This window comes from Chironomus tepperi, unplaced genomic scaffold (assembly GCF_022539635.2).
Source record: "Chironomus tepperi strain 1889 unplaced genomic scaffold, CSIRO-AGI_Ctep_v1 contig_13, whole genome shotgun sequence".
NCBI classification, from domain to species: domain Eukaryota; kingdom Metazoa; phylum Arthropoda; class Insecta; order Diptera; family Chironomidae; genus Chironomus; species Chironomus tepperi.
The window spans coordinates 1281650-1305947 of NW_027226135.1; the positions used below are offsets into that span (position 1 = coordinate 1281650).

General features: G+C 35.6%; 5 protein-coding genes across 5 annotated transcripts; 1 reads left to right on the top strand and 4 right to left on the bottom strand.

Moving 5' to 3' along the window:
• Nucleotides 1-3954: 3954 nt before the first annotated feature.
• LOC139090735 (protein bric-a-brac 1-like) lies at nucleotides 3955-6358 on the bottom strand. Its single transcript, XM_070640541.1, has 2 exons — nucleotides 5995-6358; nucleotides 3955-4846 (listed from the first exon to the last, which is right to left on the bottom strand). The coding sequence occupies exons 1-2, from the start codon at nucleotides 6145-6147 to the stop codon at nucleotides 4088-4090; spliced, it is 912 nt and encodes a 303-aa protein (XP_070496642.1). The 5' UTR covers nucleotides 6148-6358; the 3' UTR covers nucleotides 3955-4087.
• An 860-nt stretch (nucleotides 6359-7218) lies between these two features.
• Nucleotides 7219-10214, bottom strand: LOC139090652 (transcription activator GAGA-like). The gene is made up of 2 exons (XM_070640456.1): nucleotides 9865-10214; nucleotides 7219-8263 (listed from the first exon to the last, which is right to left on the bottom strand). Exons 1-2 carry the CDS (start codon nucleotides 10030-10032, stop codon nucleotides 7226-7228), a joined length of 1206 nt encoding a protein of 401 aa, XP_070496557.1. The 5' UTR covers nucleotides 10033-10214; the 3' UTR covers nucleotides 7219-7225.
• Nucleotides 10215-11294: 1080 nt separating this feature from the next.
• Nucleotides 11295-13374, top strand: LOC139089904 (sodium channel protein Nach-like). The gene is made up of 5 exons (XM_070639545.1): nucleotides 11295-11966; nucleotides 12262-12367; nucleotides 12428-12531; nucleotides 13011-13166; nucleotides 13224-13374. Exons 1-5 carry the CDS (start codon nucleotides 11356-11358, stop codon nucleotides 13372-13374), a joined length of 1128 nt encoding a protein of 375 aa, XP_070495646.1. The 5' UTR covers nucleotides 11295-11355.
• Nucleotides 13375-16452: 3078 nt separating this feature from the next.
• Nucleotides 16453-18506, bottom strand: FeCH (ferrochelatase, mitochondrial). The gene is made up of 2 exons (XM_070640465.1): nucleotides 18355-18506; nucleotides 16453-18283 (listed from the first exon to the last, which is right to left on the bottom strand). Exons 1-2 carry the CDS (start codon nucleotides 18389-18391, stop codon nucleotides 17139-17141), a joined length of 1182 nt encoding a protein of 393 aa, XP_070496566.1. The 5' UTR covers nucleotides 18392-18506; the 3' UTR covers nucleotides 16453-17138.
• Nucleotides 18507-18698: 192 nt separating this feature from the next.
• Nucleotides 18699-19766, bottom strand: LOC139089912 (uncharacterized). The gene is made up of 2 exons (XM_070639558.1): nucleotides 19440-19766; nucleotides 18699-19265 (listed from the first exon to the last, which is right to left on the bottom strand). The coding sequence occupies exons 1-2, from the start codon at nucleotides 19764-19766 to the stop codon at nucleotides 18699-18701; spliced, it is 894 nt and encodes a 297-aa protein (XP_070495659.1).
• Nucleotides 19767-24298: the final 4532 nt, after the last annotated feature.

Below are 24298 nucleotides of genomic sequence, written 5' to 3' on the forward strand. Positions count from 1 at the left end.
TTAGTGTCATCAAATCACAACCGAATGACCCCATAGGATAAATACTTGATCTAAACTTAGCCACTTAACTGAAAATTACTTAGTTAAATTCAAATTATTTTTGTACAATAGATTTAAACTTTATAATTTAAAATAATTTTTATATTAGATTACAAATTTTAATTAATTAAACTACTTAAAAATCTTTATCTGAGCAAGCTAACAAAAAAACTTCATTTCCATTTTTAGAGAGCATTTAGTCATTATAATTATAAGATATTATTTTTGTTTCCAATAACAACAAATCACTTCATATGATGTACAGTATTACATAAATAATAGAAATAATAATGTCAACAATTTATAGGAAAAAAAATAAATTAGGTGAAGCTATAATAAAATAATTGGACTGCATTAGTCATTAGTGGGTCATTGAGTTAGGGGATCGTTCATTGAGTAGGTTGTGCAACCCCTTTTGCAACTTGATAGGGTTAAGCAACACTTCATACCTCACTAATTGCTTTAGCCCTATCCAGGGCACTAAGGTGATCCTTTCATCCTCCTAATAACGTTACCCTACCCTCTTATCCCTTCTAATAAGGTTACTCAACCCTTCACCCGTCTCATTAGCGTTACCCGACCCCTCGCCCTACCTAATAGCGCTTCCTAATCCATCTTTCCAACCTAATAGCGTTACCCAATCACTCCTCTTCCTTAATGGCTTTACTCAACCCTACTCTCCCCTCAAATAGTGTATCCGAATCCATCCTACACAGACAATTGTTACCCAACCCCTTATCGCCTCTTATAGCGCTTCTCAACCCCTTATTTCCCAAATAACGTTACACAGCCTCTCATATGCTCTATTACCGTTACCCATCCCCTCCTTCTTCCTATGGACTGTATCCAACCCTATTACTCGCTCTAATAGCGTATCTTAACCCCTCCTTACCCTGAATAGCAGTACCTAACCCATCCTCCCTCCTAATAACGCTAATACCTAATAAAAAATCGTCCGATTATTCAGTAATACTCTTATGAAAAGGGATACGGAGCAAAAGTCTCGATTTTTCCGCATTACCTAATAAGTGATCATCCCCTAATAACCAAACAGCCCCGTCATGATGAAATACTAAGCAGTTTAACATGATATTAAAGGAACAGAGAATTGATCAAAATAATTGAGTAGCTTCAAATAGAATTTTCTATACAAAAACAATAAATCTCAAAAAGAAAATAGTCAAAAAAAAAAAAAAATGTAGCTTCAACATAGATATTTGTAATGATAAAAACAATAAAGCAAGGATGTAGAAAAAGGCAAGAAAAAAAATCTGGGTTCAGGTTGATGTGATTCTGGTATGGAGAAAGGGGTTGGTTTCTTAAGGTAGTTGGAGTATCCTAAATTATTTTACTAACAGAGCAAGTCTAGGTTGCTCTACAATACTGTATCTTAGGTACCGAAGGGTTGAGGGAGGAGTAGGGTAAGGTAGAGTAGAATAAGGAAGGTAATGCTTACCCAGGTTAGGGAGGCTATCTTGTATCTACCAGGGTAAGGCTAGGTAGGATATTCCGGATCCACTAGGTTAAAGTAAGGTTGGATTTCCAAGATCTACCCACGTAAGGTAGGGTTGGGTAGGATATCTCAGGTCTACTGGGGTAAGTTAGGGTTGAGTAGGATATGTCAAGACTACCGAGGTAAGGTTGGATTAGGTAGAATAGGACCAATCGGCGGAAGGTAGGATAGGTTAAGGTAAGGTGAGTTAGGGTAAGGTAGGGTAGGATAAGATAGGGTTGGATAAGATAAGGTAGGGAAAGGTTAGGTAGGGCAAGGTAGGGTAGAGTAATGTAGGATAGGGTTGGGTAGGCTATGGTAGGCAAGGGTAAAGGAGGGTAGGGTAAAGTAGTGTAAGGTTGGGTATGGTAGGATATCTTGAGTCTACTGGGGTATGCTAGGGTTTGGTAGGATATCACGAGTCTGTTGGGGTAGGGTAGGGTGAGGTTGGATATCTCGGATCTACCCAGTGTAAGGTAGGTTAAGATAAGACATCCCATGTAGTTTAAGAAGCCAAACTTTGATTCAATAAAATGCCGAATCACTCTAACCTGAAACCGGAATTTTTCAGGCATCGTAGCTGTGTCTGAACGAAGAAATCATCCTATCCAGACAGTCAACTACAAGCTCTATAACTAAAAATACGAAATTAAATACAAAAATTTTTGTAAATAATAATTTCCAATAAACTCAACAAAGCCAGGAATAGAAATATAATTTAATAAGAGAACATCTATGTATGCTCTAAATCAGTGTTGCACAACCTGTGTGCTGCGTCACACCCGTTTACACCTGGAAGTTTTTGAAAATGCCATGAACCGTGCGCCGTGTGCGGTTTCGATCCAGGTTTATTTTATGGGTGTGTTGGGATAAATAAAAGGTTGAGCACCACTGGAAAAAAAATCATTTAATTTTCCAATATTATGAAAAAAAAATCATATAAAAAATTAAGAAATAAAATTGAAAAAAAAATGCTATAAATATTTATCATAATGTTGTAAAGTTATAAATTATATGGACAAATACTTAACATGATGTAAAACAGAAGTGAAAAAAAAGTTAGAAATGATAATAAACTTTAATAAATTAAAAAACTGTTCGAATGATGATAAAACTGATACAGATCTTGTAGATTGAATATGAAAAAATAAAAATAAATCCAAAAAAGTTAAAAATAAAAAAAAATTGAATAAAAAAAAATTATTCCAATAATAAAATTTTTGTGGTATTTTTTAATGGAATTTTCAGTGTCTAGATTAGGGCGGCCATCTGCTGTATTTTGTCGGGACGACTGCTGTACTTTTCTATCTTGCTACTGTGTCCCGACAAAGCCTCAAAATGTCCCAAAAAGTCTAAAACTCCATACAAATTTTGAGAATTTCTAGACCAGCCAGTGGTTGGCTTCTAGATCCACCTGACCTTGGCTTTTAGACCCAACTGGGACCAGTTTCTAGACCCACTTAAGGCTGACTTCTAAACCCACTGTAGCCAACTTCTAGACCGACTATGTACCTGCTTGTAGACCTACCTGGCAGCTACCTGATTCATCTGGAGCTGCCTTGTGGACCCACATTGAGCAGGCTTCTAGACCTACCTGGAATCGGCTTCTAAACCCACATTCAGAAATGGGCCGATTTTTAAACCAAAATTGGATCCCGACTTTTATACGAGAATCCTAACGTTGGCTTCTAGTACCCTTTATCTGCCTTTTAGACCCTCATTGGATCAGATATCTGGACCCTCCTTAGGTCGGCTTCTAGACCTTCTTTAAGCTGGCTTCTAGCCTCCACCTTAAACCTGCTTCTAGACCCACTTAGGGCTGACTTCAAGACCCACCTTTAGCCGTCTTCTAGACTTACCTGAAACTGACTTCTTGACCCACTCTGGATCGGCTTCTAGCCCCACATTGAAGCTGACTTCTAGACCCACTTGACGTTGGCTTCTAGACCCAACTTGAACCAGTTTCTAAGACCCATCTAAGGCTCTATGACTTCTTGACCCACCTGGGGGCAAGGCTTCTAGATTCACCTGGAGATGACTTATAATTTCTAAATTTACCCTATACCTGGATCGGCTGTTAAAGACTCACATTGTCCCTAAATTAGGTTAGTAGACCCACTTTAGGCTACCTTTTAAGTATCTCAACTTTCTGGAAATCAGCCTAAGAAGGTCTAGAAGGTAGCTTACAGTGGGTCTAGAAGTCGGCTCCAGGGTAGTTAGGTAGGTAGTTAGGTAGGTAGGTACACCTTAGGTAGGGTAGATACACACCCAACCCACGCTATACACCCACACCTATCCTTGCTCCTACCTTAAGATACACCTTAGATGTATCACATTGGTAATGGCCAGTATCCAATGCCTCATGCTGCACCTGAAAATCACAATGCCAACAAGAAAAAGCCCAAAACAACCTCAATATCAGCTGCGATTACAAGTTTCTAACTTAATTCTTTATTTCTCAAATAATTATTTTTTTGTCCTAAAAATTATTAGTTCCTTTTTTGATGCTTGATAAAAATGTGTGAATTTTTTTTGTTCCAAAAAATCAAAAAATTTTTAATTCTTTTTTCTCAAAACTTCCTCCAAATCCTCCTTATCAGCATGAATCGTCTTCATATGCTTCCTCACATAATACGGATCACAAAAGTTCTTGTCACAATAATAACATTTGGACACAATTCGGTCAGGATTCATCGTACAGTACTTGACATGCTCATTCCGATGCTTATTTGTGGACGATGTCTTCATACAAAATGGACAGTCAAGTGGATTAAGATCCATAAATCGTCGGTGTTCCTTACTACGGACAACATTGTCAAGTTTTGTTCGATGTCGGCTCATTTCCTGTCCAGCTGAGACGCGTGCGATTCTTGGTGACTTTTGTGACTTGATTTGTTGTAGTTGTGGAAGTGAAAATCGTTGTCGGAATGATGACTGCTTTGGTGATTCCAGTTCCGGTTGCTGATAGTCTGTGGAACAGTCCATAAACTCACTGTCTTGGAACACCTGGATGCAATTTTCATCGTCGTCGACTTTCTCTTCCTTAATTTGAATCTCATTGTATGAATCGTGTCGTTTGGGATTTGATGTGACTGTTGCTGTGACTGTTGCGGATGTTTTTGGATGTTGTCTTGTGTCTTCGATGTTTATTTCAATTTTGAGGGTTGTGAGGATCTTTTTGAAGGGTGCGATGTCGGTGTCTTTGACGTCTACTTTGCCACAGTAGATGTATTGCATGAGACTTTTGAGTTGGGATTCCGTGACGTCACTGAGGACTATTGCTGGGTGTTTGTCGGGGATGAGGGCGAAGATTTCCTGAAATTTAGGGACAATTTATTTAAAATTTAGTGAAAAATTGTGAAAAATTTGGAATTTTAATTTAACAATTTCAAAATTTTTAAAATTTTTTTTTGAATTTTTTTTTTTTTTTTTAACATTTTTAAAATTGTTTAGAATATTAATATATTGAACTTTTCAATTTTGAAATTCTTAAATTTTTATAATTTTTAATTTTAAAATTTCTCTGATTTTTAATTTTAAGTTTTAAAACTGAAAGTATGAAAAATTAAAAAAAAAATTGAAAATTGAAAAAGTTGAAAAACTGAAAATTGAAAAAATTGAAAATTTAAAAAATTTAAAATTTAAAAAAAATGTGAAAATTTTACAAAAAATTGAAATTTTAAAAGATTGAACTTAAATTCAAATTCTTTTTTTAAAACAATTAAAATTGAATTTAGAAAATTTTTTTGATCTTATCAATAAAATTTTGGAAAAATTTTGAAGTTTAAATTAACAAAAACTCAAATTAGGAATTTTTTAAATTTTTTTTAAAACATATTAAAATTAAAACTCTTAAAATAAAAAAAAATATTAAATTTTTTATAAAATATAATAAAATTTAAATTTCAAATGTTTTAAATAGTTTTAAAATTTTAAATTTTATTTAAATTTCAATTTTTTTAAATTTTATTTTAAATTTTTCTTCAATTTGAATTTGCTTTAAAAATTTCAAGAATTTTTCAACTTTTAAATTTTTTAAATTTCAAATTTTTTAAAATTCATTTTTTTAAAATTTCAATTTTTTTTTCGTAGTTTTAAATTATTTTTTAAAATTTAATTTTTTTAGATTCATTTATTTTTTTAAATTTCAATTTTTCTTAAATTTCTGGAATTTCCGGAATTTCTCAATGGCTCAATCTTGTACATGCTCGGTTATAAAAATCTATAATTTTTTCCTCAAAATCCACGAGAAATACCGCAAAAAGTAACTGTACACTAACACATATGCACAAAATATCCCGGAAATTTCCAATTCTGATTCAGTTTTGAGATAAAAAATTTGAACTTTTACCAAAAAAATTTTTAAAAAATTTAATTAAATTTTTCAACTTTTTTCCCACCAAAAAAAAAAGTCCGAAATTTTTCCGGAAATTCTGCGCAAAAAATTGTAAATTTCTTGTTACCTCAAAATATGTCGATGCAGCTGCAAGTATGACTTTATGTGCCTGTATAACATGTCCACCAGCAATTATTGTCGCATCCACAAGCGACTCCCGATTCAAAAAATCATAATATTTTAAATTTAATTGTGGCTGTTTTCGATTAAAAGTTACCATTTTTTTATCGGAATTTTTGGACTTTTTTTCAACTTTTTTTTCAGATTTTTCAATTTTTTTTCACAATTTTGACAATTCTTGTCGTCACTTGGACGGTATTTCGAGTCCTAATGCCAACTGTCACTTCCAAATCTGAGATTTTATTTAAATTTTTGGAACTTTTTACAATTTTTTTTATTAAAATTTCTTCACTTCCTCTTTTTGTTTACAAATTTACTTACTGCAGGTAAAAGTCGTCGAAAACTTTTTTTTTCTTTATTTATTCCATTCTGAAAATAAATTTGAATTTTTTTCGACCGTTAATTTTATTTTGTGAAATTAAAAGTTATTTTTTTTTTGGTTTTTTGAATTTTTTATTAACTTTTTTAAATTATTTATAATTTTTTTTTAATTACTTTAATTTCTAAATATTATGGGTTGATTTTTGGGGTCGTGCATAAATTATGTCTACAATAATGGAAATTTTTTGAAATAAATGCTAATAATTGACTCAAAATTGACCAAAAATTGACCAAAAAATTGACCAAAAATTTGAGCAAAATTTAGCAAAAATTGACCAAAAATTGAATAAAATTTGAACAAAAATTGAGCAAAATTCGATTCAAAATTTGAGCAAAAATTGATCAGAAATTGAGCAAAATTTGAGCAAAATTTGAGCAAAATGTGAGCAAAATTTGAGCAAAATGTGAGCAAAATTTGAGCAAAAATTGAGCAAAACTTGACCAAAAATTGACAAAAATTTGAGCAAAAATTGAGCAAAATTTGACTAAAAATTGACCAAAAATTGAGAAAAAATTGAGCAAAATTTGAGCAAAATTTGAGCAAAAATTGACCGAAAATTGAGCAAAATTTGACCAAAAATTGAGCAAAAATTGAACAAAAATTGAGCAAAAATTGCAGCAAAAATTGAGCAAAATTTGAGCAAAAATTGACCCCAAAATTTCCAGACCCCTTCCCAAAATTTGAGCAAAACTTCATCACATCACGACCCAAAATTTCCAACCCTCCCCCATTGGGACCCCAGTCATCACATCACGACCCCCACCCCATACCCCCTTCTAACCTAAAATCCATTTTTTTACGTCTTAATAGACTTTCCATTCTCATCAATTCCATGAACCTTCCTAATATGCGTGGATATATACATTGGATTACACAGCACCATCGGACAAAATGGACACTGCGATGCCGGTCGACTTGGATTCTTAAAACAAAATTTTTCATGTGCATTTCTCCTCTTATTGACCGTAAATGCCTTATTACAATGTGAGCATTTAAAGACCGGCTGTGATGTCTTCTGCTGCCTCTGTACAGCCTGCGTCCCTAACATTGGTAATGATCCAGTTCCTCTCATACCTTGTATGATTTTAATTGGACTACGTTCCGACACAATTGATCCATCAGACTTTTTAACACGTCTTATAAGAATGGCCTTGCTGAGTCTTTTGCTCAGTTCCTGGATATTTGTCTTATTTGGTGACGTCACTGGAACTGCATCCGGTGTATGGAGTCGATTAACAAACTTTATTGTCCTTACAATTGGCTCATTTATTTTAATTTTTTCATTAATGCTGGCTGGTGTCCGAATTCGGATACTTGATTGACTTTGTGGGATGTGCTGGACATGGGAGACTTTAAGTTGACTGGAACTGACCGTGACGGGGATATTTTGTTGGATGGTGCTTGGTACGTGACTGCTGATTGGCTCTTCCTTGACTAAAATGTCGTCCCATTCAGGCTCGGATTTGATTTTAATTTTGGACTCGTCTTGTTCCTCAATGTCCTCCTTTTTTGGCGGTTCCTCATTTTCGACCAACTCAAAAAGGCGCTCGTGGAAGTCCTCGGACTCGGGTTCTGGCTCTTGACTTTCTGGTTCCATTTCTGGTTCCTCATTTTCATCACTTTCAGCATCATTGTCTTGATATTCGTCGTCATTTTCGAGATCGTCGATTGAGATTCGGAAGGATTCGAGGGTGGCTTTGAAGACTTGGACTTCATCTTCGGGTATGTTGACGGCACCGAGGTAGATGAACTCGAGGACATTTGTGAGTTGGTTGATTGTGAGGTCTTTGACAACGATTACGGCTTGTTTGTCTTTGAGGGTGTCGAAGAGCTCCTAAAAATTGGAAAATTGGAATAAATTAAATTGTTTTTTGGAATTTATAAAAAAATTTAAATTTTAATAAAAATTTATCAAATTTGAAAATATTTTTAAAAAATTTAAAAAACTTAAAGATTTTAGAAAAATTTAAAAAAGTTTAGAAAAATTTAAGATTTAAAATTATTTAAATTTAAAAATTCGCAGAGTAATTTAAAACTAAAAAACAAAAAAAACCAAAAATTAAATTTTTTTTTAAAAATCCGAAATTTTGTTAAAAAAGTTAAACAAATATTAAAAATTTTGAATAAATTTTAAATAAAATTTAAAACAGAAAATTTAAAAAAAAAATTAAAAATGTTGAAAAAAAGAAAATTTATAAAATCAGAAAAAAATTTAAAAAAATTAAATCTCTTAAAAAATTTATATAATTAAATAATATTTAACAAAATTAAAAATTTAAAACATTCAAAAAAATTCAAATTGCAAAAAATTAAAAATTTTAAAAATTTAGTATTTTGAAATTTAAAAAAGTTAATGAAACACTAAAAAATATTAAAAATTTTAAAAACTGAAAAAATATAAAACTAAAAAATTAAAAATGTTGAAAAACTTTTTTAAAATTTTAAATTGTTTTCAATTTTTAAATATTTAGAGAAAGTTGAACAGATATTTAAAATAATTTAAAAATTAGAAAAACTTAAGGAAATTTGAAGAAAAAAATTTAAATATTTTTAATTTCAATTTCTTTTAATTTTTTTATCAATTTTAGTCCTTTTTAAAAATTTGATTTTATTAACATTTTAAATTGTATTAAAAATTTGATGCTTTTAGTAATTTTGGTAAAAATTCAATTTATTTTCAGATTTTTAGGTTTTTTTTTAAATTTTTTAAATCTTTTTTTAATATTTTTAATTTTTTTTTAATTTTATATTTAATTATATTTTATATTTAATTATTTTTGTGTTTTAATTTCTGAAACTTTTAGATTTTTTAAAATTTTTCAAATTTTTAATTTTGGTTTTAAATCGAAAAAAACGAGGTAAAAAACTAATTATTAAAATTGAAAACATTAATTAAATTTTGATATTCAATTTTAAAAAAATTAAAAAACTTTAATAAAAATCAGAAAAAAAAGTTTAATAAAATTTAGAAATGTAAATAATTAAAAAAAAAATTTAAAAATTAAAGTAAATCAGAAATTTTATTAAAGTTTGATAAATTTAAAAAATAAAAGAAATTTAAGAAAAAATTCAAAAAAAATCAAAAAATTAAAAAATATTTAAAATAATTTGAAAAATTCAAAAAATCCTAAACAAATTCCAAAAAATTGATTTTTTCCATAAAAATCTCAAAATTCTTCAAATTTTTCTCCCGATCGTCACACATTCCGATGTTGTCCTTATGGTGCCTCAGCTCACAGTACATTAAAAACCAATAAATAACATTTATGAAGCCACTATCAAGTTGTCGTCGTGTATAATTCTTGACCTCACAATCTGCTAGACATCCATAAGGACAACACTTCCAAAATGTGTCGATCGGGATTGTCCAAAATATCAAAAATAACAAAATTAATAACGTCAAAATTTAAATCCAAAAAAAATCCGTTAACTCACCTCAAACCAGCTACTAGCCACAGCCAATACAACTTTATGTGCATACAAAAATTGTCCATCAGCCGAAAATGTCACGTCAACCATCGACTTTTGTGTAAATAAATTAAAAAATTTCCGATTAAAATCCGGTGTTGGTTTTGTGAAGCTTATCAATTTCAATTCCGTCATTTTTTCACAATTTTTCACAATTTTCTTCACTATTGTTCGGTCCACAGCACTTGTTACTGTCAAATGATCACCAACTTATGTCAATTAACTCAATTTAAAGCCTTTTATTTTAAAATTATTTTTTTAAATTCTCATTTTTGTTTATTTCGGTCGAATGTTTACAATGTTTTCGTCCACATTGAATCTCAATTGTCGTATAATAATGGTATTAGGTACTAGAATTGAATGTGCAAAAACAGCCGTACAGTTTCGTCGACTTGTTTGAATCTCAAAATGTCGTTAGGAAAAAAAGTTTTTGAAATAATTTTTTTTGGTATTTTTTTGATGAGATTTTTTATTTTCGATTTGGGTTATGGCAATGGGGGGTTATATTGGGGACATTTTTAAATTCTTGGAGGGGTTCCATGCCCCCAATGCCTATTAACATCCAATTAAGAATTTTTCCGCTATTCGGTCTTCGGTTTTCGTTCATCTTCGGTCTTCTTCGGTCTTCTTCGGTCTTCTTCGGTCTTCTTCGGCCTTCTTCGGTTTTCGTCGATCTTCTTCGGTCTTTTTCGGTCTTCTTCGATCTTCTTCAGTCTTAGGTTCGGTTCATCTTCGGTCTTCTTCGTGTCTTCTTCGGTCCTATTCGGTCTTCTTCGGTTCTTCGGTCTTTCGGTCAGTCTTATTCGGTCTTTTTCGGTCATATTCGGTCATATTCAGTCTTCTTTGGACTTCTTCGGCCTTTTTTGGTCTTCTTCGGTCTTCTTCGGTCTTTTTCGGTCTTCTTCGGTGTTTTTTGGTGTTCTTCGGTGTTTTTCGGTCTTCTTCAGTCATCTTCGGTCATCTTCGGTCATCTCCGTTCATCTTCGGTCTTCTTTGGTTTTGGGTCTTGAGTCTTCGGTCTTCAATCTGATTGATGAATTGAAATTCTATGAAAAAATATCGATTTTATTTTCAATAATAATTTCTGACAACTTCTATTGTTGTCTAATTCTATCCATTAAGCTTAAAGCTTATCAAAAGCTTTTAATCAATCAATTAATCCATTTTTGAACAACCTTTTATTTATCACGGCACCCCTAAATAATAATCAATATCCATACACACGACATACGGTTAATGATATTTCAAAATGAACTTCCAGGTGTAAACAGGTGTGTCGCATCACACAAGTTGTCCATCACTGATATAATCAATATCCATGCACGCATTATTTAACACGCATATCATTAAAACTGATTTTATTTTATATTAAATGTCAGTGATTGATCAACAGTCAGTGTCAGTGTCAGTTGTTGCCTCAACACCATCTGCAGCATAACCTAAAAATCATCAAAAAAAATGAAAAAATTAAAAATTTTATCCGAAATTAAATTTTTTCTATCATTTTTCAATAAATTTGGTGAAAAGTCATCGCTGCATGGCTTAAAGTACATCTTTAGTCCAAAATTAAACATTTTTGAGCGTCTTTTATGGCTTATATTATTCATCTTAACATCATATGCAGCATATAGCATCTCATCAACACAATATGAACGTTATGTTGCAAATCCAACAGTTATATCACTTGAACGTGATTATAGAGAATGGAATGGAACTTTACCGGCTATAACTATATGTTATCATAAAAGAATTAATGATACACGTGCTAAGGAAGTGATTAAGAAGCTGTGGAACATGACGGAATCGATGGATGAATTTAATTATTTTTATGATTTTATTCGTACAATTGTTTATATTAATGAAAGTTTTAAGGACATTAATCGGTTCACAAATGATAGACGATTAGATGAAATTGACTTATTGGAACTGGCAAGGGATGTACATCCAATATTTAATAGTGTTGTATCGAGTTTTGATTCAAGTGTTGAATTTAAACTTAATGAAGTTGTTACGGAAAAAGGAATTTGTTATACGGTTAATTCGGTACTATGGCCATTGGTGAGTACGAGGTAAGTAATTGAAGATGAATGATGTAAACGTGGGTATTGTGTACTGTATGGATAAGGTTGCGATTAACTGCGCAGTAAACTGTAGGATATACTGCATAGTATACCATAAGATAAACTGCTCCTCTGCGCAGTTTGAACGTGCGATAGAATGCGCAATACTGATGTATAGCGCAGCCTATCTCATGGTTTACTGCGCATTATAGTTTTACATACCGGGAAGTTGGTAAACCACTTGTGTTCCTCCGTCTAATTCCAAAAATACAAACTTTTCTAAATTTCCATTTTCATCAAACAGAAAATTGAACCATAACAGCATAAATTTGAATGAAAAGCCACTATCATGTTATTTTCTCAAAAATCAATGTTATATGAAGCTTGATGTCTATGATCCTACAATATTTGTAAGTATTAATGCCTTATACTCAACATGACTCATACTTAACCTCAAAATAATTTTCTAGATTGCCTTACATTCACCATTTGAAGTTCCAGCTGAAAATACACCATTTTTTGACATTGGAGTTACAGATGAAATTGAAGCATCTTATAACATGCTGGAAACTGTGTAAGTATGCTAAAATGAATAGTCGCTAGGGCACTACAGTATGGGTGTATTCAAGGAGGGGTTAAAGAGGGGTTAGGAAGGGTTTAAGGGGTTTTACCCTCTAATTCCTCTTTTTTGGGAGAAAATGCTTCAATTTTTAACGTTTTTCAAGTCAAAAAACCCAAATTTTTGAGTTTGATACCCCAACCCCATCCTAACCTGGATGCGCCCTGGTGTATCTGACCCACCATGATCCACTTGGTCCATGACTACTCTTCTCCTTCCTCCCACCTTTTTTGGAAGAAAATGATTCAATTTTTTAAGGTTTTTCGTGTCAAAAATCCAAAAATTCCTCAAATTTTTGAGTTTGGTACCTCAACCCTCAACCCTACCTCCCCTGCTTACCCTCCCATGTGTCTTACCCAGCACTAAATTGATAAGTGACTCACCCACCTCAATTCCCTTAATAAATGACTAAATTTGCCCATAATTCATTACAGAGCTAGTGATGAACTCAGAAAATTACGAATTGCACAACGAAAATGTTACTTTATTGACGAATCAAGCGACAACTTACCCGTCTACAGCTTTAATGCATGCAAAATGTTATGTCGGGCAAAGACAGCCCTCCGACTATGCGGATGTAAACCATACTTGTAACTATATTTTATTAAATTTATCAAATTATTCTCTAAAATCATCCCAATTTACAGCTATCCATTCCTAAATGGAACATTATGTACAGCATTGGGACATTTATGCTTGAATGTTAATCGTTGGCCGAGTGTTGCGTCGTGTGACTGCTCAAAAACCTGTGTTGAGATCGTTTATACGCAAAATAGTTTGAAGAAAATTAATTGGTAAGTTTTTATTTGAATTTTAAGCTACAAAATTGGGTAAAAAATTGAATAAAATGGACAAATGGGGGTCGTTCAGTTGTTACGTAACGCTATAATGAGAATAGGGGAGGAAGGGATGGGCAGGGAAGGGCAGGGAAGGGCAGGGAAGGGCAGGGAAGGGCAGGGAAGGGCAGGGAAGGGCAGGGAAGGGCAGGGAAGGGGCAGGGAAGGGGCAGGGAAGGGGCAGGGAAGGGGCAGGGAAGGGGCAGGGAAGGGGCAGGGAAGGGGCAGGGAAGGGGCAGGGAAGGGGCAGGGAAGGGCAGGGAAGGGGCAGGGAAGGGGCAGGGGCAGGGATATAGAGATTAGGAATAGGGACAAGGGATAGGTCAGGGGGTTCCTCAAACGGTTCTGGTTTGAATATTAAGCTACGGAATGGAAAATATGCCAATTTTCCAGCGTTACGTAACAATTAAACGTCCCCAAATCGATTAATCGACCAAAAATCAGGCAGACGTGACCAAAGTTGACATGACGGACCTCAAAATGGACCCCTGCCAATTCTGGACATGACTCTGGTCTTTAAACCAAGGTCAGAGTCACTAGGATTGAGTTACTCGATCATCACGTCAGTGTCACGTCCGCATATCCCTTTTGGATCAATTAATCGTTACTTTTTGACATATAAAGCTATTAAAATGATAAATTTTGTGTGTATTATAGCAAATATTGTCATTAAACAGCACCAAGTCATCCAAGTGCTTCTTTCCAATCGACAGACAATATTCAGTATTTTTATCAAAATTAGGCACACCATTAAGCCATTCCATCTCAAATGGTATTTTATGTCCATTTTTTGTAAAATACCAATTGTCAGGTGATCTTGGTGACTTTGTGATGCCATCGATGTGAAGATAAAATGGTGCCTTAAAGCTGTGACTGTGTTGACTGTCCTCCCATAATTGTTGAAATTTTGTGAATTCTTCGAGGGTCTCGAATGTTGCCAGTTCCATTTCGTATGCTTTACAGACTACTTTTGCTGTTATCCAATCACCACGAAATATTCGCGGTATGAAGTATGACTTTTGGTATGCAGTTGAGTTGTTGAAGGATCCTGGAAGAAAAATGGATTGATAATTAGGTTTGAGGGGGTATTGAGGGGGTACAGGGGGTTCAGAGGGGTTCAAGGGGAGCGGGTAGGGGGTTTAAGGATCTATACTTCTCCCCATATCCCGTAATATGCTCCTGAATATCATTTGAGTCAACTTGACTCTGACAGGATGCAAAAAACTGATTCTGGTACCAAGTCTGAGTCATGGAACCGGATTTGTGATCGATCAAGTTAACTTGACTCTGGCAAAGTGCAAGGACCTTAATATAGCACCAAGTATGAGTCATGGTGCCGGATCTGGGATCGAGCAGGTTGACTGGACTCTGGCAAGCTGCAGGAAACCAAATCAAGCACCAAGTCTGTGTCTGAGTCATAGTCACTAACTTACTATATGTTCCTATTTTAAGAAATGTTGCATCATCTGCTATTTCACTTGACATTGGTATTGTTGCTCGTGAAGTTGCTGTCGTTGCTGCAGCTGCTCTCATTTGGGATATTGACCTAGTTGTGCCTGACACAGTCGCTGTTGATGCTTTGGGAAAATTGAATTTTGGCATTTTTGTGTCAATTTCTGTTGATGAAGGTTCAGTTGTTGGTTGTTCTCTTATAGCTGATTTAGGTTCAGTGACTGCTTGTTCTCTTATAGCTGAGGGAGGCAAAGTGGCTGTCTGGTCTGTTATGGCTGATGCAGGCTCACTTGCTGCATATTCTGTCACAGCTGATGTAGACTCAGTTGATGGCTCAACTATCAATTTATAATCTTGAGTTATGATTGTAAATGGATGACTTGATGGCTGCTTTGTAGCTTCAATGGTCATTTCAGTTCCAAAATTTCTGACATTTTCAGCATCGATAGTTGTTGCTGTTGTGGTAATTTCATCATATTCAGGTATTTTTGTATCGGAACTAATTTGATCGAAAAATAATTCATAAATTTCAGTTGGAAATGTCTCAGTTGTGGCTGGATATTCAGTTGTATCTTCACATCTTGTTACTTCCGTTAGGACAGAAATAATCAGTAGAATTTGAAATAAAATTACAATTTTCATGTTGGAAATTGATCAAAGATTGTAGAAAGCCACCCGATTCACTTGATGCTAAGGCACAGACTGAGATGCTCTTCATATAAATCCAAAGATATATTTTTGTGTCCATCAAGCACTTTTTTATGAACAATTGCATCTCGTGTAGATTTTTGCATAAATTTGCAAAAATATTGTCAATGAAATCTAAACAAAAATCAGCAGTGCCAATTTTGTGCTATAAGCAAGCCCTTCATTATGTTCTATTCTATTCTAAACAACAATCATATGATTCAGAGTTGGGATGGCATTATTGTGGAGGCGTTATTTTGGACTTTTGGTGTCCGGACTCTCAAAGACTTGGGGTCGGGTTTATAAGCTAGTCGAGATACTGCAGGTTATTATATTTCAATTTGTTCTAAGTAGATGGTGGAGGAAATTATGTGTAATGTGATTAAAACTCTTGATTACACGTCTCGTCGTAGGATCGGGTAAGGTAGGATATATTATTCTGGATAGAGTCGGTTTGGTTATCCTGGGTAGGGTCGGATAGGATTTGCCGGATGTAGTCAGGATTGTTATCTCCGGTAAACTAAGAAGCCTAACCCTGCCAACTCTGAAACTAGAAATACATGGAAAATATCCCAAAACATCCTAAATTATCCTCAAAATGATCCGAGCATTTGATACAATTATGGTTCATGATGTAATTACAAATGGATGGGAGGAGGACCTAAAAATGTCATTTTTTAGCAACTATGTAATGTTATTTTAATGCAGTGGTGGGCAGCCAGTTTGCTGTATGCAATTTTTGGATATGTCATGAACCACATGCTGTGTCAAGGCTTAAATTTCTCAATTTTCCTGAAAAATTCAAAATTAATTAAATTCTCATTTCTTGTTTTACAAAATTGTATTTTATTTTTATTTTATTACACATTTTTACTTCCTGTAAATTGAAATCTTATAATTTTATAAATCATATATAGACAAAATGTTTAGACACGTTAGACGTGTTGTATTTTCTTAGAGAAAAATATAAGGAATCAATAATTTGTTCGTATTACTTATTTAAAAAAATATATATATAGAATTTAACACCCGTATTAATTATAATATCAATGAAAATTGAGGGTGGGGTAGGTTGGGGATAGAAAAGTTTAAAGATCAATTGATCATCACATGGTACGGAAATGCAGTGGGGGTGGCTTATAAGGTGGTCAGAGAGTTGGCTTATGGATTTGGCCAGAGGAGTTGATAGAGAGGTTGCTTGAATGGGTGACCTGGTGAGTGGTCTAGAAGGTGGCCTGAAGGAAGCCTGGGGGATAGCCTGGTGGGTTGCCTGGGGGATGGTAATAAGATTGGTTGCCTGGGAGTGGGTTGCTTGGGAGGAAGTCTGGGATAGGCCAAGGATAGGCAGGGGTAAGCCAACTGACTTGTACCATTCAAATTCGACATTAAATGCCATTAAATCCCCTAAAAAAATGCTTAAAAAATGCTTAAAAAATCATCTAAAATTCGAGGGTGTCCGGGATGCTATAGACAGCCGAAACAGACAATAAGCATGTTTATCAAGTTGAGTATACATCAGCATCCCCATCAACATAAGCATCCTCCTTGTCTATTCCGTGTCCAATTTAACGAGAGATTCACAACAGCCTATTCACAAAGTTCCTTAAAGAACTTTTTACTATTATGGCATCTATCCGATACACAATGTGGACAGCGTGTCAAAAATTTAGGATTTATCTTTTGATTCCCAATTAAATGCTTATGGACGATATCCGTAATAGCATCAATAAACAACGGATGATCATTTGGTGCTGCTGCCCTCAATATCTTATCAACCTTAACTTCCTTTGCCAAATCATGACAATATTCAATGTCCAACTCATGCAGCGTCTCAATATGCTCATTAACAAATGCAATTGGAATTAAAATGAAATTTTTTTTACCTTTTGCTGCATACATCTTAATGGCATCATCAGTAAATGGCTCAAGCCATGGTAATGGACCGACTTTTGATTGCCATACAAGACAGTATGGATTACAATGATTAAGTTCAGCCATGACAGCATTAACTGTTGCACCAACTTCACTTGGATATGAGTCACCGCGACGGACATTCTTTAGAGGCAGGGAATGTGCTGAAAACAGTAAAATGGCATCGTCACGTTGTTCTGGTGAAAATTCAGCAAGTTTCTCCTTAATACGTTCAGCAAAGGTTTTAACAAGCAGGTGATGTGTTGGCCATCTGTCAATCATGCTCCACTTAATATTATTGTTTGGCTTTTTGCCATTAAAATGTGTAAAAATGGAATTGAAACTTGATCCGGATGTAGCACAGCTATATTGTGGATATTGTGAGAAGATGACGACACGTTCCGGTCCGTCACTTTCGATCTCCTTAATTGTATCCTCGGTGAATGGTGTGACATAACGGAACCCGACGTAGCTCTTGTGTGGTGCTGTCTCCGGTGACACTTGATCAAGTTTGTTGCACAAAAGACTTCCTTGAAGTTGTGTCCATTTTAAAATTGGACTTCCACCGCCAATTTCCTCATATTTCTTTTGGACATCAGCTGTACGTTTACGTGCGATGTATGGACCGAGTGTATCTTGAAATGGTAGCTGCATCATCTCACGATCAGTCATAATACGATGTAGATAGTCACCAACTTGATCTTTTGTTTGTGGTCCACCCATATTGAGCATTAATATGGCTGTTTTTGGTCTAAGGTTATCGCAATTAATTGCTGATAACGAGAAGCTTTTTGGCATTAATAGTTGGTAAATGTTGATGCCTTAAAAAAAGGTGAGAGAGGAAATTGGACATGAATATCAAATTGACAGTCGTGACTCACACGTGACTTACCATTTTTAGGAAGTTTTGTTAATCCACAGCGCATCATTATGCTCAATTTGTTGTTACTTAATCGAAATTAATTGAAAATAATTTGTTGACTGTGTTCCTTGATTCGTTGATGTCGTGTCGAGGGGAATGGAAATATGTTGGAGTTGCTTAGTATTTTGAATGTGTTGCTCAATTTGAAATTGTTGCTCAGTTTGTTGTGCAAACTTGTTTGCTGTGTGTGATTTTGAATGTTAACGGATGTGATGAGGAACCTGAATGTTGAGATTTAGTTTTTTTTATTGGATTATTTTATTGGAATTAATGAGGATGGAAACTAGTTTTGGATGGACTTGCATTGGGATTGTTCACTTATTACGTGACGCAAATCCTCTTTCGTCCACCTCCTTTCTCTCTCGTCTGCCTCTCTTTCTCTCTCTCGTCGTTCCTCTCTCGTCGTTCCTCTCTCGTCGTTCCTCTCTCGTGTTCCTCTCTCGTGTTCCTCTCTCGTGTTCCTCTCTCGTCGTTCCTCTCTCGTCGTTCCTCTCTCGTGTTCCTCTCTCGTCGTTCCTCTCTCGTCGTTCCTCTCTCGTCGTTCCTCTCTCGTCGTTCCTCTCTCGTCGTTCCTCTCTCGTCGTTCCTCTCTCGTGTTCCTCTCTCGTGTTCATCTCTCGTCGTTCCTCTCTCGTCGTTCTCTCTCGTTCCTCTCTCGTCGTTCTCTCTCGTCGTTCCTCTCTCGTCGTTCCTCTCTCGTCGTTCCTCTCTCGTCGTTCCTCTCTCGTCGTTCCTCTCTCGTCGTTCCTCTCTCGTCGTTCCTCTCTCGTCGTTCCTCTCTCGTCGTTCCTCTCTCGTCGTTCCTCTCTCGTCGTTCCTCTCTCGTCGTTCCTCTCTCGTCGTTCGTCGTTCCTCTCTCGTCGTTCCTCTCTCGTGTTCCTCTCTCGTGTTCATCTCTCGTGTTCGTTTCTTGTGTTCCTCTCTCGTGTTCCTCTCTCGTGTTCCTCTCTCGTGTTCCTCTCTTGACTTGCTCTCTCGTGTTCCTCTCTCGTGTTCCTTTCTCGTCTTCCTCTCTGTTATCTTCCTCCCTCGTGTTCCTCTCTCGTGTTCCTCTCTCTTGTTCCTCTCTTATCTTCCTCTCTCAAGTTCCTCTCTCGTCTTTCTCTCTCGTGTTCCTCTCTCGACTTCCTCTCTCGTGATCCTCTCTCGTCGTTCCTCTTCGGTCCTCTCTCGTCGTTCCTCTCTCGTGTTCCTCTCTCGTCGTTCCTCTCTCGTCGTTCCTCTCTCGTCGTTCCTCTCTCGTGTTCCTCTCTCGTCTTCCTCTCTGTCGTTCCTCTCTCGTCGTTCCTCTCTCGTGATCCTCTCTCGTCGTTCCTCTCTCGTCGTTCCTCTCTCGTCGTTCCTCTCTCGTCGTTCCTCTCTCGTCGTTCCTCTCTCGTCATCCTCTCTTCTCTCTCATCTGCCTCTCTCATGGATGGAAGCTCTCTTTTCCTCTCCTAACAACGTTACATAATAAGTGAACTTCCCCATCGATTCTTATAAATTCCTAATTTGCATTTGTTGATGATGCTACAAAAATTAAGAATTTTTGAATATTTTATTGCACCTCTTAATTTCTATGGACATCCAATCTGATTAAAAATACTTGTTTTTATATTCTTCTATTTCTAGGGCTGTTGATGGAGGTGAGTAAGAAATGTCATCCAAATTTGGTATTTTTGTACCTCAAAAATTGAGTCTTTCTCGCGGATCTCCAATTGAGTCCGGACTTTAGTGGAGGTGACTCCACATTTTTTGGGAGAGGCGTCTCTACTGGAGCCTAGATTGGACTGGAGCCTGGACTGAATTGAACCGGAGTCTGGTCTGGACTGGATTGACTGGAGTCTGGATTCCAGGAGAGGCGTCAAATTTGCCCTACCTCTCTCAGTCCTCCCCCATACCCAACCCATACGAATACCCAACCCATACTCATACAGCTACATCAACCCTCATATTTCTTTTTTTCCTTAATTTCAGGCGTTCCATTTGCCAGCAAATCATCATTTAGGTATGAAATTATTGCACCACGAATGAGATTGAAGCGTGATGTGTTGTTCAGCTATGAGGATTTAATTGTGTCATTTGGTGGCGTTGCAGCACTGTTTTTGGGACTCAATTTTTGGGGATTGTCTGATTTTGCATTTTATTTGTTCACGTCATTTATTAAATATTTGATTTGTAAGTTTAAGAAGTAAAATTTGATGTGATTTTTGTTGAGATCAATTGGAATGGATAATAAAGCATGTTTGGTGTTGTGTGGTGTTGCTTATGGGATTGATTGAGTTGCTATTGTAGACTAAGAGCAATCATGTGCTGTATTTTTGCATTTTTTTCCTTGCTGCTGTATCGCGACAAAGCCTCAAAATGTCTCGATTTGCTGGCCACCCTACTATTAGTAATCAATGCACTTTAGAGCATGCTTATTCTCTCAGTATGAGGATCTTGCCATCAAGGATGTGATCCTTACACCCAGCGAAAATGCAGGAATAATCAACTTGGTTAGGAAGTCAGACAATCGACTCAAATGACCCGTTTGTTCGATCCCAGCTAAAGTCAAACCTGATTCGAGTGCTTTTTTGCTGTTCTAGTCACAAACTTTGCACAAATTCTCTGTCCGCACGTTGAGCTGATCTCCCTTTAAATGTGGGTAGGTATGGTTCATTGATATAGCCTTGGGTCATGCAGAGTGCAGAGTTGTTGGAAAAGGAAAACGTCCATTAGGGAAATCAGTGCTCAAAATTTGATTTTTCAGAATTGTTTACAGTTTCTATGTTCAAAATTAAATAAAGGAGCAAGTCAATTTTGAAGCTTATTATTTCCATCACCAGGTAGAGCCACATGTCCATCCACAAGGATTTCACATTTTATTCAATTTTTTAATTAAATTCTTATTGGATATTCTGCTAAAATTGAGTATTTTGAAGGTTTAATATCGAATTTAATGAAATTCAATAATTTTTGACTTTTTTTACTGTCCGTTAAATTTCAGGACATTGATATGGAACCGCCAAATTCCTCACCAGTTGTTGTTGACATTTTGACTCAATTAATTTGAAATTATCCTTATAAATCCCCAAAAAACCTAAAAATCCTCAAATTTCTCAATTTCAAAGCTTAATACTGACAAATCCTCAACATACATAGCTTGCAGTACATCTAAATGATCATCCCCAACTCCAGATGTCACCACAAGTCCTCAGGATATCACCATAATCCTCAGTATTTCCCATACACTCTCTCACTATCCTTTCATCCCCACTCCTTATTCCCTTTTTTGTTTACAAACCATCGCACAGCCACAAAATACGTAAAATAATCATCATATGCCGCTGCACATGCTCACATCCAAATTTTTAATCAATTTCCATTCCGTCATCATCATCATCATTCAGTTTTGTATGTACGATATATCCCATTCATACATAGTAGAATGAAAAGATGGTAACTAGGAAGTATCGTCTGGACGCGGTTCTGAAGCTTAAAAAAAATCAATAAAAACCGCACAAAAAAATTTTTTTTTTTTCCATTTACTTCCGTGCATTTCCCCTATTTTAAATGTGTTAGTGCTGAAAGCTTCTCTTCCCGTTACGGATGTGTATAAAATGCCATGTCTGGGTCATTGACATGATGATGTGCTTTTATTGCCATGCCATGTGGGAGGAATGAGGAAGTAAAAAACTTTTTTTTTGGGGTGGCTTTTTTCGTTTCTCTTCCTGTTCTACCTTTTTTTTTATTCCGCATTTTCTCGTTTCTCGGATGCTGATGCTGGTGCTGGCTGGCTGTGCTACTACTACTATAAAAACCGCTTCCTCTCGCTTTTTTTTGTTGTTGTGCGCTTTATGGGTGGTAATTGACAGGATGAAAAATTTACTCTTTGTTCAATGAATTTCTTTTTGCTGATGCTCTATGGTGCTGGGAATTTAGTGGGAACTGATCGTGGTGCTGGAGCGCTTTTTTAGACTTTTAATGGATATTAATATGATGCATTGATTTACTAAGGACTTTGTGGATGGCAAGAAATCGCGAAGAAACCGAAGAATTCTTGGATCTGCTGAAAATGACGCTAAAGTCCTTAATATCCCGAACTGGCAGAAGGTTTCGAAGAATAAACCTATTTTTAGACATTCCATATGCGCGACAATGGACTTTCATGTGCCCCAACCAAGGAAGTAAGTAATATGATTTAATAAACGGTAATTATAGGTCCTGTAATTGGTAGAGAATCATTAGAGTTATCTTTATACTCAAGAGTGAAGGATATTAGTTCATCAATTCTATACAGAGGTTGATATAAGTTAACCCGAATCGATGAACTGGATATGATATTAGAAGACCAACACAAGCTTCATTAAATAAGATATAACTGTTTAAATGATAAAAGAGCTTTTGGACGACTAAAGAATTCTCGGAGCATTCATTGAAGTCAGTATTCCCGGAAAACACACATCGCAGAAATTCTTGAAAATACAATATCAAGCTTTACTCTGTCTTAAGAACCGAATTAATAGAATATGGTCTTAAGCTAACAGTCACGGTAACCAAGGATCGGATTTTTAGTTATTAGAACAGAGTGCGCCTTCTGGAATTTCATTCAGATTGACAAACGGAAGCCATTGTTAAGATCAGACATTGGGGACCATTTAAGGGATGTCTAATTGATTTGAACGGCAAACAGATTAAGTAAGAAAGTTCAATTTTTTATAGGATTAAGGAGGTCCAACTTGTCTGCTTAGCTGCTTTGTCTGTTTGAACCCCTCTTACTTACTTAACAACTTCGCTGGCCGTATAGATCAAGTCTGATCTCTCAGTTGGAGCCCAAGCTGGCGCTTTCGGTGGCTACCACTTCATTTTGAGGGTTTGAATCCTTTAAGCTATCAAAATCCTCCATTGAGCCCAATTCTATCTAAAAACCTATCTTAAAACCCTTCAAATTCAATGTTTAATGTCGACTTGATTCTCATATGAATGCAGTCGAGTCGGCATTTTCCATTCAAAATTCCAAGTCGATTTTAACCTCCGCTCAAGCTTCTAGTCTCACCCAAGAAACAACAATTCACCGGCATTGAGATTTCCGCACGATTGAATTTTAGAAAAATTACAAAACATTTTCATCATTATTATTTCACATTTGATGCGTTCACAACCATATTTAAGGTTGAAATGGCTCCCAGCAATAAATGACACAACATTAACATCTCATAGGCTCAAGCTTGAATGACGAAAGAAGCAGAACAGATGAATGATGGAATCTCATAAATCATAAAAAAAATTTCATTGTTTTCGTCCTCATTTTTGTAACGCGCCTCACTTCCTGTACAAAATTGTGATGGCGTGCCTCAATGGATAATGAAAGTTGTGAGATGAAAATTTTTTCACATTTAATGGATTTTTATAGGCGGGAAAATAATTTTATTTTGTGAGGATTAAGAGAGCATTAAACTTGAAAAGGGAGGAATGAACTTTGTGGGATGTTGAAGGTATGGATGTTGATGTAAAGATAGTAAGGCATGTGATGGACCTGAAAATTGGTGATTTTGAGGGTTTAAAGGGGTTTTAATTGGGTTTAATTATTAAATTTGATTAATTTTATTCAATAATCCAAAAGTTCACAAAATTTGGTTCCAAATTGTTCCTAAAATAGTCAAATGCTCGATACTCGGGTTACAACTTGATGGTAAGTCTCTAGCCCGTTGCGCGGTTCATTCTGAGTGCTACGGAGCACAGATTGCCTACTACTGCTTTATCTGACGATCCTCAACTGCATGCTGCAACAAGACTCACTTTATCGCCATTCCAATAACATCCAAAACAGTCATTACAGCACCTTCACATCATCCTCCTCTCAACACGTCTTATATCAGTGTCCAGAGCGAAGCCTTCAATTTCATTCAGTGAACAGGGACAGAGAGGGGGACAGGGTTATTCAATCAAAATT

Bases quoted from the DNA above. Each gene is read 5' to 3' on its own strand.
- LOC139090735 (XM_070640541.1), bottom strand. From the start codon at position 6,147: ATGGTAACTTTTAATCGAAAACAGCCACAATTAAATTTAAAATATTAT. The intron at 4,847-5,994 runs GTAACAAGAAAT...CCTAAATTTCAG, and splicing joins CTGCATCGACATATTTTGAG to GAAATCTTCGCCCTCATCCC.
- LOC139089912 (XM_070639558.1), bottom strand. From the start codon at position 19,766: ATGACGAGAGAGGAACGACGAGAGAGGAACGACGAGAGAGGAACGACG. The intron at 19,266-19,439 runs GAGAGGAACACG...TGAACACGAGAG, and splicing joins AAGATAAGAGAGGAACAAGA to AGGAACACGAGAGAGGAACG.
- LOC139089904 (XM_070639545.1), top strand. From the start codon at position 11,356: ATGAAAAAATTAAAAATTTTATCCGAAATTAAATTTTTTCTATCATTT. The intron at 12,368-12,427 runs GTAAGTATTAAT...ATAATTTTCTAG, and splicing joins TCTATGATCCTACAATATTT to ATTGCCTTACATTCACCATT. The intron at 12,532-13,010 runs GTAAGTATGCTA...AATTCATTACAG, and splicing joins TATAACATGCTGGAAACTGT to AGCTAGTGATGAACTCAGAA.
- LOC139090652 (XM_070640456.1), bottom strand. From the start codon at position 10,032: ATGACGGAATTGAAATTGATAAGCTTCACAAAACCAACACCGGATTTT. The intron at 8,264-9,864 runs GTGAGTTAACGG...TCCAATTTTTAG, and splicing joins TGGCTAGTAGCTGGTTTGAG to GAGCTCTTCGACACCCTCAA.
- FeCH (XM_070640465.1), bottom strand. From the start codon at position 18,391: ATGATGCGCTGTGGATTAACAAAACTTCCTAAAAATG. The intron at 18,284-18,354 runs GTAAGTCACGTG...CCTTTTTTTAAG, and splicing joins AACAAAACTTCCTAAAAATG to GCATCAACATTTACCAACTA.